The 17364-nt window shown below is 40.7% G+C and overlaps 1 protein-coding gene across 2 annotated transcripts in view; it reads right to left on the bottom strand.

Moving 5' to 3' along the window:
- Spag6 (sperm associated antigen 6) overlaps nt 1-17364 on the bottom strand; it is a 55736-nt gene that overhangs the window by 7058 nt on the left and 31314 nt on the right. For both annotated transcript variants that reach the window (XM_006497502.2, NM_001001334.2), the window contains 4 exons: nt 10544-10749; nt 9517-9690; nt 8424-8576; nt 5295-5486 (listed from right to left, as the gene is read on the bottom strand). In XM_006497502.2, coding sequence (XP_006497565.1) covers nt 5295-5486; nt 8424-8576; nt 9517-9690; nt 10544-10749 — 725 coding nt within the window. The remainder of the gene's footprint in view (nt 1-5294; nt 5487-8423; nt 8577-9516; nt 9691-10543; nt 10750-17364) is intronic.

Below are 17364 nucleotides of genomic sequence, written 5' to 3'. Positions count from 1 at the left end.
TGAAAATGAAATCAGTTTCTAACAGTTATTTCATTTTAAAACAATTTTCTGCATAACTTAACAGCTGAGCCATCACCCCAGCCCCTGTAGAACCTTTTTTAAGAATCTTAAAGTCAGAGAGGCAGGGTACACAGGTCTTCATTTCTCAACACTGAAGGACTATTTTGACTGATACTATCAGTTTTACCAACTGTCTTCTGTTAAAGTTTTAACTATGTGGTGAATGATGGAGTTCTTAAATATACATCAGGACATTAAAACTATAAAGCAGGGCTGGAGAATGGCTCAAAGTATAAGAGTACTAGTTCCTTCTCCAGAGGTCCTGAGTTCAGTTCCCAGCAACCACATGGTGGCTCACATCCGTCTGTACTGGGACCTGATGCCCTCTTCTGGGGTGCATGAAAACAGATCACTCATAGACATAAAAATAAACATCAAAAATCTACAAAGTTAAAAAACTATAAAGTGTACTTATTTACTGTAAACTAACGTGTATTAGAATAAATAAATATATATATATATATATACATTTATGGCTGTTAAACAGATAACTAAAGCATTGCATTTGTTTTGATCAACAATATAAGATTATAATTATTACAAAATATATACAATAATATATAATTATATAATTATTTCTCTATTTAAAGCTATTCATATTGTATAAACAGCTATATATAATATCTATATGGTATAGGTACTCTATACTATCTAAACAAGTTCATTTTACATAGACATATTGATAAATGTCTAGTGTGTGAATTCCTCAGTGTGCATTTGTAGACACTGCTATAGCTCATGGATAGAAATTGATCCATTTTCAAGTAGAAGCAAAACAGAATCTACTCAACTGTACAATCAACTGTCAACTGAGAATCACTCCCAAAACCTAAATACCACATGTACCCTTCCTACCTCCATTCCCCACCTGGCTGTCCCTGCTTTCAAACTGATACAGTATTGCTGTCACAGCTGTAATCAAGGCTGAAGGGCCTCACTGTGACAGAGAGCACTGCTGCAGCCATGGCCAGCTCTGGTGCGCTTTCTTTGCATGACGTGGACTTGTTTGCCCATAGCTGGTTCTCTCTAGAATCCCACATCTTGGGTGTGGTGAGCATCCAGGCTACCTTAGGTAGCCTTGAGTCCTCTGAAGTCAGAGCACGCCTGCCCTTCTGCTTTTGTTACTGTGTGTCCGACAATGATCTTGAAATGAAGGACCATTTTGATTTTATATTATGGCCTTTATACATGAAAACTGTAGTCAGCAAAACTTTTGTCCTATTTGTGCTATCATAAATGATCTCTTGGATTTTAGGTTTTCTTTAGTGAAGCCAGAGTAAGGAGTCTTATACAGCCTCCATTGCTGCATAGGTCAACTAAAGAATGGAGAAAGGTAGCCCACAAGCAGTGTGAATTGAAGAGAAACTCCAGTTTCCAACACACCTGATTATACTGCCCCTTTGTAAATCATCTTAAGACCATGGTGACCTTAGCAGACCAAGACATTTAACTTAACTGCTATCGCTAACAAGGCCAAATAGCTGTAATGGTGCAAATTATATCAATCGTAGCTCACAGACAGCCCTGCTCCTACTCAGACCATTCCAAGTGGATGCTGACTGATCAAGTCATTAGTCCAGGGCTCTAAAAAGAAATCTAAGAACCTGAGAAGTTCATCGAGTTTCCTTTCCTTAGTCTGAAAGACATACACTTATTTCATAACTATCCTCTTAGATAGGAATGGATGTTATAAAAATCAACTATATTGTCCTACATGAAAGAATTATTAGTTACTTAAGGTTTTGCTTACCTGCCTACCTCTGACCTGTGAGAATTAACTCTCAAATGACCCTATTTAAAAATAGGCAGGACTGGAAGTATAGCTCAGTGACAGGGGCTTGCCTACCATGTAGAAGGCCTTGAGATCGATACCAATTTTCAATTTAAATTGAACATTTAAATTCAAATTTAAATGCACAAACAGCCAAGAAGTATATGAAAATATATTCAACACTATTGGCCATTAAGCAAATGAAAATCAAAATTACGCATTGGGATAGCTATAGGTATAGTAAAAGAATAGAATGAATAAATAAAATTTATTATTAGCAAGTTATGTGCAAAAGTTGGTTATATACGAAAACAGTTCAGTAGTCCCTTAAATCTTAAAGCATTAGCAGTGGCCCACCAATTGCACTTCTGGAAATATACCGAAAAGAAATGCAGGCATGCCTCCAGCTCAGAGACATGACAAACGTGCCTGACGCTCCAGTCCAGCCAGCAGCCTGAGTTTGCTCTCCAGATGGAAGGAGAGAATAGATTCCAAAGAGTTGGCCTCCGATCTCCACATACAGCCATGGCTCATGTGTCCATGCACACACACTACTGGTAAGTTTTTAAAAATTAAAAGAAAATACATCCACATGAAAACATGTGCAAATAGATAAAAAGTTTAAGTAGCGCAGTGTCTCATCAACTGGTGAATGATAAACAATGGAATATTATCCAGCAACAGAGAGGCTCAAAAGGCTGATATGCACTACAGAGGAGTCTTATAAGTCAGGTTAGGGGCTGGAAATAGAGCTCAGTAGTTAATAGTGGCTGTTCTTCCAGAGGACCCAGGTTCAATTCCCACCACCCACACGGTGGCTCACAATGACTGCAAGTCCAGTTCTAGGGTATCTGAAACCCTCTTCTGGCCTCCATGGACACCAGGCGCACATGGTACACAGACTACATGCAGGCGAGACAGCCATACACATTAAACAACAAGTAACAAAACTCCTTCAGATCAGACACAAAAGGTCTTGGATATTATATCAGCTCATAGAGACAGGAAGAAAATTAACAGTTGCCTGGGAGCAGACGAGATCTGGAGGGACAATTGATGGAGGGAAAAACCTTTAAAATCAGCTTGTGGAGATGATTTCACAATCTGTAAGTAGACTAAAAACCATTGGATCTTATACTTTAAGTGGGTAAGATGTGTAAGTTATATCTCAATAAAGCTACTAAAATGCAATGGGAAGTATGACCATGAGAACAGGAGATCTATATGGGGTTACTGTCTTTGACAGTTTTATAAGGATTCATATGCCAACATAAGCTAAAGCACTTCAGCATGATGCTCTAAAGAAAGCATATTGGATGATGTAGTCAGATAACAGACTTTTCACTCTTCATTAGAATAACATAGGGGCAGCAAGCAGTGACTACACAGGCATCATTCCAAGAGGTTGCTCATTGGCTCTCCCTCATTAGAACCAATTAGCCAATGCTTACCGAAGCTGACATGCCTTTGAGACAAAATGAACCTTGAGCTAGCTTTATTCTTAGAAAGCTGCCACAGAGTAACAAATGGGAAGTGCCACTAGACAGCTGCTAATGCTTTTGGATACACGTTTTCTCAGTGAGCTAGTGTTAAATCAAACAGGCTTGAGAGACTTCACTGGACACTCCAAGAGACCCTGGAGAAGACCAAGAGTGACATCCCTACAGTAAGAAGCGATTCAGATGAACAACAAGCATTGGGAAGGTTTTGTTGCCAGGGAAATTACTAAAGGTTTCTCTTTGTACATTTAATGCCCTGTGTATTTCCCAAAAGTAAATACTGTATCAAAAGAAACTTCATTTCTATTACTTGGCCTAATAAAACCACCTAAGATGAATTTAAAAGATTATCTTACTGTTAAAAGTAAGTTTTTTTCAATTAATTTTTCTCCATGGATATTTGTACAATTTAATGTCACAATGGTTCATGTAAAAAAAAGTCTATGGGCAGGGGAGCTGGCTTAGTGACTGAGAGTTTATGCGCTTGGCATGTTCAAGTTCTCCAGTTAACCTCCACACCACTTAGAAGTAAAAACTATACAAGGTGATCTATACATTGTAATCACTGTAAAAACTATCCAATGCTACCTAAGGGCCACTTTGCCAAGGTTTCTCCAGCTCTCAGTACTGTTGATTACATTATTAATCAGCCAGCCTTGGACAAATCAGACCTCAAATGGGTCTGGGATTTCTCAGCAGAAAGTGGAAGAACCAGACACCTGCTTAACTGGAGAAGACTGGGGAGGGCCCAGTGCAGATCTCCTTCTGTCAGCCAGGTATTGATTACTCAGGTTACCTGACTGCAATGGTCATGGGAGGGAAGCCCTGATTCTACGTAAGCATTGCTTTGATCTGGAAAGTCTTACAACTTGAACAATCCATTTGCAGAAAACTAGCGTGTAAACATAACCAAATAAAGTCACTTTGGTAAAACTTAACAAAGGGAACTTTCTACCCTGTTATCCGAAGCTGCATGTCAGCAAATGGGGTTCACTCTTCATTAATTCACTCATTAACTAGATTTCAATGCACTCTACTATTAATTTTGTTTTGGGTTGTAATTACATTTATCATTTATTTTGTGTGTATGGGAGGGTGCAAGCTTATGCCTGCAGCAAGCGTGTAGGACTCAGTGGACACTTGGCCTGAGCCAGATTCTCTCCTTCTTCCATGTGAGTCCTGAAGATGCTCTTCAGCATGCACAGACCCCCTTCACCCTCCAAGCCACTGGAGTGGCCATGCTTATCTTATTTTTAATTATTCTCTTTGTTGTAATTAACTTGTCAGTATTTTCCTAATATGTATTCTAGAAAATATTTTTCTTTCCTTGAAATTACAGAATTATTAAATAGTTCACACTACTTAATATGCCAGTTTCACAAATCACCCTCATAGCCAGTAGTATTTTTTTAATAATTTGCCTTTTAAAAGATGCATGACTCAAAAAAATTTAATTTTGTGAATCTTAAACATTTCAAAAAGAAAAAAGACACAGAATTAAAAGATCAGACAGTCTTGAAATTAAGAAAAGTAAATTATATCTTCAGTAATATTTTCTAACTAGTTATATCTTTGAAAAATAATTTAAATTCTTTTGGACTCAATTTTTTTTTCTGTAAAATGCATAGAATGCTCTCTAGCAAACCCAAATTCAAAAAAATTCTGTTTTTCTTCCATTCCTATTTCATAGAAAATGTCCACAGCAATATAGAATGTAAAAACCAGACATTCACTTTACATCCAAGTATTTGCCTGTACAAAATTTCCTTGAAAAGATCCCTGACCCTGGTGACAAGGGTAACCAGTTTTCAGAGGTAAGATACCCCAGTCTCCCGACAGATTTGTATTGCTTGACTGAGAAAAGGAACAGCCCGTCAGGAAAACCATGTATTAGAACCACATATTTTAAAGAATGAGACAGTGTCTACCCAGTCTTCCTAATCCTGTTAAAAGCAAGCACGTACTTTCACCTGCAGGTCCTCAGAGCTCTCTGGGGACATGTACAAAGCCAGCAGCACGGGCAACGTGTTTGTGATGGCGACAGCCCGAGCATGTTCTGGAGTGTGCCTCCCAACCTGCCCTAGAGCCCAGGCAGCCGCAGCCTTAATATGATCTTCCGGTTCTTCTGACAGGCAGTCTGACAACTGGGGTACACCCTGCAGTGGGGATCAAAAGAGCAAGTGCTATAAATCTAGAGCGGGATTAAAGTCCTCCCTGTCTCTCAGGCATTATAAGAAATCATTTCATTCTCTCTCTCTCTCTCTCTCTCTCTCTCTCTCTCTCTCTCTCTCTCTCTCTCTCTCTCTCTATGGTTCAATAAATGCCCCCATCACAAGGGCAGCCATTTCTTAAGTCAATAGAATGATGAGAGCTACAGTACCTTAATTACCTGTAACAATCCAACTTAAATAAGAATGTCTCTACTAGCTTGTCTTAATAGAATGTCTCTACCCCCCAAATAGAGGGCTATTTACGCAAACAACAGAGATGCCTCAGACCAGGCAAAACCAGATTCTACTGGGACAAACTGAAAACTTTCCTATCCTTTAAAAAGTTAAGACTGAGGACAGCTCTCAGTTCAACCCTCAGTGACATACATACCCTGAGTACAGTGAATCTAAAAGTAAAATAATTACTGCAAGCTGAACCTCAGGTGACTATGAACAAGAATCCACTCTAAGACCTTTACATGGACCGAAATTCACTAATATCCCCTGAAGCACAACCCACACTTCCAGTCGGCTTGATCTACTTTATAAGGACAGTTCTGCTCATTGTCACAGGCCAGATGTGACCAGATTGCTTTTGTTACACAGGTGGCATGTGTGTGCATTTTGCATTTTAGACTCCAATTTTGTTTAAATAATAAAAACATCATCAAAAGTCCTCAGAATAAGTTTAAAGATCTAAGGAAAAAAAACAAAACATATTAGGGGGCTGGAGAGATGGCTCCGTGGTTAAGATCACTGCCTGCTCTTCCAGAGGGTCTGGGTTCAATTCCCAGCACACACACAGTAGCTCACAGATGTCTTTAATCCCAATATCTGACACAGACATAAGTAAACTTTAAAAATAAAATAAACATATCAATTTTTAATTCTAGATTCTGTATAAGGCATAATTTTATAATTAATTTGAGACAATGTAATTATTTCAAATGTAGTACTATGAAAACCCATATCACATGTTAATGCTGCATGGCAAAGGTCAAGACCATCACGCGTGCCTTCCGCAGAGCCTCTTAATCGGCCTTTTTCCTTTCCTTTCCTTTCCTTTCCTTTCCTTTCCTTTCCTTTCCTTTCCTTTCCTTTCCTTTCCTTTCCTTTCCTTTCCCCTTTCCTTTTTCCTTTCCTTTCCCCTTTCCTTTTTCCTTTCCTTTTTCCTTTCCTTTTTCTTTTCCTCCCTCCCCTCCTTTTTCCTTTTCTTTTTCTTTTCCTCCCTCTCCCCTTCCCCCTCCCCTCCCTTCCCCTCCCTCTTCCCTCCCCCTCCCCTCCCCTCCCCTTCTTCTCCTCTCCTCTCCTCTCCTTCCCTCTCCCCCTCTCCCTCTCCCTCTCCCTCTCCCTCTCCCTCTCCCTCTCCCTCTCCTCTCCTCCCTCTTCTCTCTCTTCCCTCTTCTCCCTCCTCCCTCCCCTCCCCCCTCTTCCCCCTCCCTCCCCCTTCCCCCCTCCCCCTTCCCCTTCCCTTCCCCTTCCCCTTTCCTTTTCCTTTTCCTTGTCCTTGTCCTTTCCTGTCTATCTGTCTGTCTGTCTGTCTGTCTGTCTTTTGGCTCAGTTTCCTAAAACTCACCATGTTTCTACATCCTGTGAGAATGGAGTGACTTGGTAAGCAGCCCACGTTTTTAGGACAAAGATTGAGGAAGAGAGGACCAAGGAGAGGACCAACAGACAGTCCTTGGCCTTCACCCCAAGCTCCACATTACCGGCCCCAACTGTGAATGCACAGATGAGGCCAGGAACGTCAATGTGCTTCAGAGGCAACAGAGAGCCAGAAATCGTAGACATTATCAGCTGTCCCTGAAGCCCCTTGGAGGACAAGGAGGAAATGCCTCTCATTGCTGTGTGATTTGCCTCAGACCTCCACATAGACCTTAATGCTCAAAGAACTGAAAGCCAAGCCAGTGGGAGAGAAAGCCAGGCAGCACTCCTCACTGAAGAAGTCCTGGCCAGATTCAGTAGGGTATGTAGGATGCACAGACAACTGCAGCCCATCTCTTCATTATGATGAGGCATATTCCTGACAAAGGAGCCAAGGATCAAAACCCCAGGCACATCCCTTATGACTCCTCCAAAAGCACCAGTACTGCCTGGTCATTCTGCAGTAACAGGAGAACAAAAGAAATGCAGAGCAGAGAGGGCTCAGTATAGGGAGCATCCGTGTGGAATCGGTAGAAAATCAAGATCTGGGGCTCCTTTGTGTTCGGAGGATTAGCAAGGGGAAAAAAACCATTTCTGTTTAACCAACAGCAGCAGGTTTTCTAGGCTGATAAGAGCCCTGCCCCCTAGAGGGCTGCCGCACACAGTGTGAGCTCAATTTTTGAAGTGGTCTTCAGGAAATCCATATCTGTATTCCAATACATTTTGTGAGTACCTAACTAAGGGCCACAGCTACACTATAGAGAGGGTCCATACAAAGCTATAAATTGAGAAAGGGCTAAATTTCTAGAACATAACAAGGAAAGTGCTGCTGCTAGCTGTGAGCCTCTGAGAGCCTGGCTGTATCTGGAGAGAGAGCCAGCCAACACCATCTTCTGACCCAGATGACAGCAGTGGAGGGATACACAGACCTCTGGGTGCATGGAAGTGACAAATGGAGAAGTCATTTAAAGGAAGTTCTTAGCTAGAGTGTTTTTAAGTATGCACAATTAGTCATTCAAGATATACATTTACATAATAATTAAAGACAGATTACAGTAATACTCAATAAAAGAACCCCCCCCCCCAGAAAATATAGTAATAAACGCTGACATACATAAGCAGTAAAACAACTGAACACATTTAGGCAATTCTTTTACTGCGTCCAGTTGTTTTCTATCCTGGTGTCAGTCTATGGTTCTACCATGAAATCGAGGAGAAAGGAAGCATGCGTCAGCCAACCTTGGAGATGATCACCGCCATGGCCAGGTTCTCAGAATGAGCAGCCATGTAACCCAGCATCATGATGCCAGGCAGCCGTATGTTCCCTTTGCAGGACCCGATGCAGTCGATCACGGCAGCCACACCTCCGGCATTAACAATCAGCTGCGAGAGCTGGGAGAACAGAGCAAGACCCCAGACAGCACAAGATGGTTTTTAGATATGACTCAATCACTCTCTGTTTAGTACTTAAAACTACCTGGCAATGGTGAATACCACTCTAGGAAGGCATTGCGTCTATTAAAGAAATGTTCAAGTATAATAAGTCGCCATTCACAATGTCTGAGTATAAGGATGAATCGATGTCCAAAGGCATCAGACTTGACATCTGACCTAATTACCCACACACCGACCGTGATTACTAGCTGAGTGCACTTCAGTTCTGGAAAATCTCAACTATGTAGAGATGATAGATGAAATTTACTTTAACATGTAATGAAATACAAAAATAGATTAGTCAAAATACACACAGGAAACAGAAACAACTTCAAAATCAACACAGGCTTGATTTGTCTCTTTTGCACCTAAAAACTCAGAGTAGAAAATCACATTAGAACAGCTAGCTATCTAGTGCCACAGCAGGCCAAGGAGCCTCTGTGGTTGGTCCCAACCTACAGAGTTAATATCATTCCAATGCTCCTAGCTGTCATAATATAAGAATGATCGAGGCTTGGAGTCTTCCCACAATCTAGAAATAGAAAGCTAGCAATAATTAGAAACTGTATTTTAAACTCAAATGTCATTAATACAACTCAGTGGATCTCAAATGGAGGTGATTTTGTACTCTAAAGAACATTTGACCACATTTGGAGTCAGGTTTCATTGTCTCGTGGGGGGAGGGGTGCTGATGTCATCAAGGAACGCTGGTGAGCATCCACTTTCCCACCTACAGTCACATCATCCAAAATGTCTGCAGTGCTGAGGACGAGGAGCAGTGGCCTCATTAGACTGCACGGAGCAAGCTCAGGCTTCATAGACAAACTGCTGTTAATTTAAAAGACAACGTAACTTCGTCTTGAGGCCTGTGTTTTGTTTGGGTTTGCTTTGCTTTTACCTCTGGTGTATGTTTTGCGATCTCTCTAATCAGAGTACAAGCATTCTTCTTCACGAAGTCATCTTTGTCCTTCAGACAGGTGAGAACAACTGGGAAAATCTCTGCCTCCACAACCATCTCTGCCAGGTCCACCGAGTGCTTCGCGATGTGACTCAGAGCTGAGAGGACCTGTTGCTAATAAGCAAAAATATAAAGTGAAGCAAAATGTTACAGATCCACTCGTCCACCTCAGAGCTCAGATGTACCTTAGCTTTATAATAGTCTAAGTTCTTTATCAGAACACAAAGCAACATAGATATTTAGCACAAGCTAAGATTTCTGAGCTGTTGGACTTTCATATCTTAGTCACAAACTCCATTTTTTTTTTTTTTTACATTTTTCCATTAGGTCTCTGAGCACTTTAAAACCTTTTACATGTAATTAAAATGTAGGACCTTAAGGTAAATATCCCTTCTTAATCACACATACTTAGGTTGCTAATTTGATATGTGTGGTATGTAATACAACAACAAGCAGAATTAATGTCTTTATGGCATGCTGTTGGTACCATCTGAAATAACTCCCCATCTGCTTAGCTAATGTTAATATTTTAAGAACTATCCATATGTAGCTGTATAACTGGTAAATTTAGAAAGCTACCAGAGGACTGATAAGCATGGCCATTTTCATAAGAAATTCAAATGTTCTAGTGATGGGCTAGAAAACCTTTCGGCCCTGTTTTCAGTCCAAGACTATCCCAACTGAGTCATTTGGGGCAGGCCAATGCCTTATTTTAATTATTAATGTTAATACCAATGCTACCTGGAATCTTCATCATTGCACACAGATTTCTAAATAACATCTTAAATGTGACACCCAAAGCATTATTTCCATGTTAAAAGACCCAAAACATGATATATGCATGTCTGCTTCCCATGGTATTTGCTAATTGTTTTTCCTTGTAACACTAGTTTGTTACACATCTTCATTGTCTTGGATTTTTAGAGCACTGGCTTGTCTGTTGTCTCTTGACCTCCGTTGTACATACCTTCAGTTTCTCATCGGGGTTGAGGATCATCTGGGCTAAGTGAGCAATAGCTCCTACATCCACCACCGTTTGTGCTAACTCTGGGGAGTGCTTTGAAATATCACTGAGGGCCGAGGCAGCGATCCTTTTCAAAGCAGTCTCGGGCTCCTGGATACAGAGGACTAAAAGAGGAACAGCTCCCGCATCCACCACAGCTTGCGACAGTTCTGTGGGTCCAAGAAAAGTAATTAAGTGAGTATGGGTGACTGACCCTTGTACAAGCCATCCTTCACCCTGACAGATACAGCAAAGGAAAAAGGGGAGGGTGTACTTCACTCTCTCGACATCTGCATTTCAAATCAGCCTTTCTGGTTTCATAAACCATGTGGACCAATCCCGAGCTGAAAAGAACGCAGGTCAATAGATGGACCTCCATTTACATGAACACATTTGAGGTAGATTAGGCTGAAATGGCTTGTTATTCTTTTTTTTTTTTTTTTTAAGAGAGTAAGCAGATGTCAGCTGTTTAAGCTCTGGCAATTCTGCACTTCTCAATAGGCAAGCATATTATGCATGGTTTACAATAACAGAGGAAATTAAAGTACCAAAAATTTACCAACCACACTAATGAGGCAGTATTTTGTGCTATTTATGTGAGTATCCATTAGCATGACTCGTGGACCAATAATGTCTATTGTTAAATTCCTTTCATCTTCTAATACTTTGAAAATATTTTCAAAAATACCTTATAGAAAATAAAAGGCTGCCTTTTCATTATATTCTAAAATACTTTCAAAATTGAAGTTTACAACTTATCAGCATACTTTCGTATTAATACTACTAGTAAGATAAAGGGACATATTTATCTTAACCATGCTATACAGAGAATTAACAAATATAATGCTGATTTACTTATATGTCCAAGAATAAGAACTATAAAATAATAACGTTACACTTCAAGGAATGAAAGATATTAAGCAGAACCTTAGAATGTACCCGCAGTAAGTGCCATCTGAGAAGAGGAAAGCTCCGTCCCGTGACACATTCTAATCCTGATGTATGTGTGGTCTCATTGAATCACATACATCATTCTCTAATCTCTTCCTTCCAAATTACATTCTCATTTCCCCATATTTCTAGTGTATAAGCTAAAATAGCTATTTACCATATCACTTAAATATTTAATTTGGGAAAAGTTAATTTTTCAAAAGATTGGTAAGACTATATTTTCTAAAAGAAACTAGTGCTAGCAAATACAGGTTAGTGTCTATAATTTGTTTTCCTTAAATTATCATAATTGCCAGGCACTGGTGGCACATGCCTTTAATCCCAGCACTTGGGAGGCAGAGGCAGGTGGATTTCGGAGTTGCAAGCCAACCTGGTTCACAGAGTGAGTTCCAGGACAGCCAGGGCTACACAGAGAAATCTTGTCTCAAAAAAATTGTCATAATTATCTTGGAAGATTCAATAAGGTATAAACATTTTACTTATTCTTTCACCAAACAGGTATTAATGGAAGGTTATTATATGGTAGGCTCATTTAACTCTGGTAGGCTCATTTAACTCTGGAGCCTGTGACATACTTCTACAAATTAATACTACATTCATTAGCAAATGTTTTCATTTTTTAAAAAAAGACCTGGTGTTATACGATATAAATAGGAAGCTTATATACAATCTCAAAAAAACTGAAATAAAAGGTTGGTTTTTTTTTTTGCAAATATAATATCAGAAAGATTTGGATATCACATGGCAATGTAGTATGCTCCTCAGAAGTATCTCTGGCCTGCTGTTGCATCAACCAGAAGATGGACAGGGCAGCAGGCACAGAGGCCAATCCCCATTTCTCTCCCATACCCACCCACCCAAGGGAGATGAAGACAATGTAAAGTACATTGTGTGTCATTTCTAAACATAGCACTCAAATTTCCTGTTAATTAATGGGTTCCTGAGGGATTCAGCCTGAGCCAGATTATACAGGTGTTTATGGTAATATCAACTGGTATGTGTCTACCGGAATTTCGTGGGCATGAGGGTAAATCCTGTCAACTTGACACCCAGGAGCCGAGCTCCAGGAGCACTGGTGAAGGTTTGTTTAGATCAAGGCCAGCCTCTGAGAATGTCTGAAACGGACTGTCTTGATTAAGTTACTTGATGTGGGGAGACCTGGTTTGATGGCAGACAGTCCCATTCCCTGAGCACGGGGATCCTGAGCACTGTAAGACTGAGTCTGCAAAGTGAGCACCACCCCAAATGACCTCATTCATTCCTCTCTGCTCTTGACTGTGGGTGTAACGTGGACAGTTCTCTCAAGTTCCTATCACTGTGACTGCCCTGCCGGGATGCTTGGAACCAGGAACTGGGAGCCTTGAATAAACCCTTTCTCCCTCACAACATTTTTCACAGCAACAGAAAAGAAACTAAGGCAACAGGCCAGATGTTTATCACTCTCACGGTTATAGGAGTAATGAGCATACAGTATAATTCAACTCTTTAATGGAAATATTAAGCAATCCCCAGCTAAGTAAATAAGCCATTGACAACAAAAACTCAAGGTTCTTTCTACAAAGCATCTATGTGAGATTTATGCCTATTTTCACATTGAAATGTTGGGGTGACAATTGATCCATCACCCAAACGGTGAACAGTTAGTAATAAAGCAGACTGTCCTGAAAAGCTACCTAGCTCCCCCAAGCTGCTCCACAACCTCTGAAATCAATGCTGTTAAATGTGGGGAGACTGGAAGGTCCCTGGAGAAAGATGTGCAAGATGAGGAAGTTTCCAAGGGCCTGCACTAGGACTGGCAGGCAACAAGTGTGTATATCCCATGGTGCTGGGGTCTGCACTTGAGTGCCACATGGTGTTCCTTAGAAGTAATTTTGACCTATGACCTTCACTCATGCAGTCTCTATTAGCTTCTCTTCCACAGGTAAGGGCACATTAGCCTTGGGATTCCATGTACCATGTGCACACATCCTGCCTTCAGCCTCTCTCTATTCAGTGATGTGTCTTTCTCATTTTCTCCATCACCGCTTTCACTGGTGTATCAGGCCAGTGACCAGCGTGTATACCCTGCAGTATTTGTCAGTGAAGGAGTTATATTGGCCAAAGGACCTCAGTTGCAGTCTACTAGAAGCTTTGCCAAAGTTTTTTCTGCAGAATGCTGAAATTCACAATAGGAAACAGCACCGTTTCTTTGCTGGATATGGCCATGTCTGCAAATAACATCTGGAACACCAACCCTGTCTTGTGTATGACGTCACCGATATTTTGATGGTTGAGAACAGAAATAAAAAAGCTGGGCGGTGGTGGCACACGCCTTTGATCCCAGCACTTGGGAGGCAGAGGCAGGTGGATTTCTGAGTTCGAGGCCAGCCTGGTCTACAAAGTGAGTTCCAGGACAGCCAGGGCTACACAGAGAAATCCTGTCTCAAAAAAAACGAAAAACAAAAAACAAACAAACAAAAAAATTCTGGGTTCTTCATGACACCGCCCAGCTTGGAATTGCCCTGACTCTGAACTTTATGTCTTCTGACATAAATTTCTTTTAAAAGTTCTTATTTCTTAAGTCCCCATGGTCAATGCTCAGCAACCAACAGCTAAAACCACCCAGATCTACACTTCTTGCCTCTCCTATGCTTGCAGTATGTGCCAGGTGTTTACTGCCAGCGGGAACCCTGGCTGGACTTGGAGGAAGTAGAGCAGAATTCAATCCTTGTTCTAGACTAGAACTCGCTCCAGGTGAATGCTGGAAAAGACCACTACAAGCTCAGAGCTGGGGGTGGGGGGGACAGGCCTTGGGTCTGTGGCACATCAAGGGACCCAGAAGCTTCACTCCAGGAAGCTTCCCACCTCCCGCCTCCTCTCCCGCCCCTCCTTTTCCTTTGCTGGTCTACTCTACAAAAGAAAAGCAGTGAGCACCAAACATTCCGAAACTATGTACATCTAGAACTTCTCCTATGAGAAATGTCAGGAAGCTCGTTTTGTTTATTTCGTGTGTGGGTGTTTGGCCTGCATGTATGTCAGTGTACTGTATTCACACCTGGTGCCAAAGGAGACCAGGAAGAACTGTCACGTCACTTGGAACTGGAGTTACTAGGACTCAAACTAGGTCCTTTGAAAGAGCAGTCAGTAACTACTGAGCCATCTCTCCTCAGGGAGCTCATTTTAAAACTATTTTAGAACCCAGCTTTTGGCTTAAATTAGCATGCTGATGAAGGCAATGATCAGTACAGAGATGCTCACTGAAGATGGTTTCAAAAATAAACAAGTAGTTTGAGTGTGCTAGGGAATGCCTTTAACCCCAGTACTCAACAGGCAAGAGGCAGGCAAAGCTCTGTGAATTCTAGACTAGCCTCATCTACATATTGAGTTCTAGGTCAGACAGGGCTACATAGTAAAACCTTATCTCAAAAAAAAATCAATTTTTAAAGAGTAGCCAAGAAGTTTATCTTGAAAATATCTTAGGTTCATCTTAATTGTTAAATTAATCTTTAAAGTTAATTTATAAACAATATTCTATTGTATGTTACTATATAATTATGATGTAACAATATATTATATAAAAATTATATAATATATAATTATATAATACATAACAGTATAATAACATTATTATATATATGTATGTATATATATCTATATATATCTTATTGGTATGGTGGTGCACTTCTGTGATGCGGATTTGGGAAGGTAATTAGTCCAAGGTCACCCTCAGCTCTGTAGCAAGTTTGAGACTAGCCTAGGCTACATGAAATCCTGTGTTTATTGACATTTTATTCATAATAGCTAGGAAATAGAACCAGCCTAGAAATCCATCAACTGAATAGATAATGAAAATATAACACATATGCAAAATATAATTTTATTGGATTTGCAAGTTATTATATGAAATTGGAAAAATATATTCAGTCAGGTAACCAGACAAATGAAAACAAACACTTCCTGCCAAGCCTTAGTGGCACATACCTTTCTTTAATCCCAGCTCTTGGGAGGCAGAGGCAAATGGACCTCTGTGACTTTGAAACCAGCCTGGTCTACACAGTGAGTTCCAGGACAGCCAGGGCTACATAGAGAGACCATGCCTCAAAAACAGAACAAAACAACAAACAAACAAACAAACACTTTATGTTCCTGCTCATCTATGAACTGTCTTAGAGAGGAAAGGATTTATTTTTGCTAACACTTCCATATCATTAAAGGAAGTCAGGACAGGAACTCAGAGCAGGAACCTGGAGGCAGGAGTTGAGACCATGAAGGAGTTGTGCTTAAAGGCTTGTCCATCATGGCCTCTTCATCCTGCTTTCTTATAGAACCCAGGACCACAAATCCAAAGATGGTACCACCCACAATGGCCTGGACCCCCTTTAGTTAAGAAAGTGTCCTATATCTGGATCTTATGGAGGCATTTTCTCAGCTGAGCTTCCCTCCTTTGAGATAACTCTAGCTTGTGTCGAGTTGACATAAAAGCAGCCAGCACAGGACCCTAGCTTCAAATCTCTAATTTTGTGTATTTAATTTAGAAACAAGATGTTCTTTCCCACCAGTTTTGATGAGCCAGAAGATACACAGTCAGCCCTTAATCTCACCTCTTAACTATGCATTAAGAAGTTGTCAATTAGCCGGGCGTGGTGGCTCACGCCTTTAATCCCAGCACTTGGGAGCAGAAGCAGGCAGATTTCTGAGTTCAAGGGCAGCCTGGTCTACAGAGTGAGTTCCAGGACAGCCAGGGCTATACAGAGAAACCCTGTCTCGAAAAACCAAAAAAAAAAAAAAAAAAGTTGTCTATTTGGACCAAAGGTGGTAAATGCAATGGCTACAGGACCCAGGCAAAACAACTGAAAACATAAAGCCCGGAGAAATATGGAAAGCAGGGCACTTGGGAGCAATGGAGAAGGGGAAGCCACTATCTACGAGGGACAGCAGTTCCCAACCTTAGCTCTGTGTGACTGACTGTGTGAGAATATAGATATGCTGTTGTCAGGCCGTTCTAAACTGGAGTGCCTTGCCCTTTAAGTGTGATCATCTTTTTTTTTTTTTTTTTTTAAGGAACTCTGTATGGTACAGCATAATGCTGCCAAATAAAACATCCACCTAAGATTAGGCCTCAAACTGAGCCAGCGTTTTACAACCTCAGGCTTAAGTCTTATGCCTTCTTAAATAACCTGGGCAGAGGCTTCCCAGATATGGAAATGTGATGTTTTTTCTACTTTTACTTCTTACGTTTATGTTCAAGGGACTCATAAAGGAAGAATCACCACAGTGATGATATAAGAAAAAACTAAGGAAGAAATCAAGAAATGAGGGAAGGTTAGCCAACAAAGGGGCGGGGCTGATCTGAAAATGGACACTCACTGGTTTTCCTGCTCACTCGTGGTACATAGAGAAGTACCTGAGCCAAATGAAGTGATTCTGAGAACTCAAAGTAAAACGTACGCTAACTTAGGAGGCTTTCAAAATGAGTAAAGGAAGGGGGAAAAATGTGTGTGTGTGTGTGTGTGTGTGTGTGTGTGTGTGTGTGCGCGCGCACTACACCATTAGCATACAAACTCAGCAACTCCTCTGGAAACCTAATTTCTTTAACTTTGCTTATTTTATTTCCAAGTCCTATAAAGATATATTTTAACCTGTTTTCTTATAAAAGCACCAGGAGTCACAATCCAATAACTTGCACTATTTCAATTTTAAAATGGGGTGGCTGGATTTTGCTCTAGCCATAAAAATAAAATACATAGCTATACCATTTCCAAACTTTCACTTGTTTGTTTGTTTGCTTGAGACAGAGTCTTGTGTATCCCAAGCTCGTGGCCTCATGATGGTGATGACCTTAAACTTCTGATTCT

The sequence above is a fragment of the Mus musculus genome, chromosome 2, assembly GCF_000001635.26.
Source record: "Mus musculus strain C57BL/6J chromosome 2, GRCm38.p6 C57BL/6J".
Classification (NCBI taxonomy): domain Eukaryota; kingdom Metazoa; phylum Chordata; class Mammalia; order Rodentia; family Muridae; genus Mus; species Mus musculus.
Note: the sequence above shows the minus strand (reverse complement) of the source record. Positions and strands in the feature narration are given on the sequence as shown.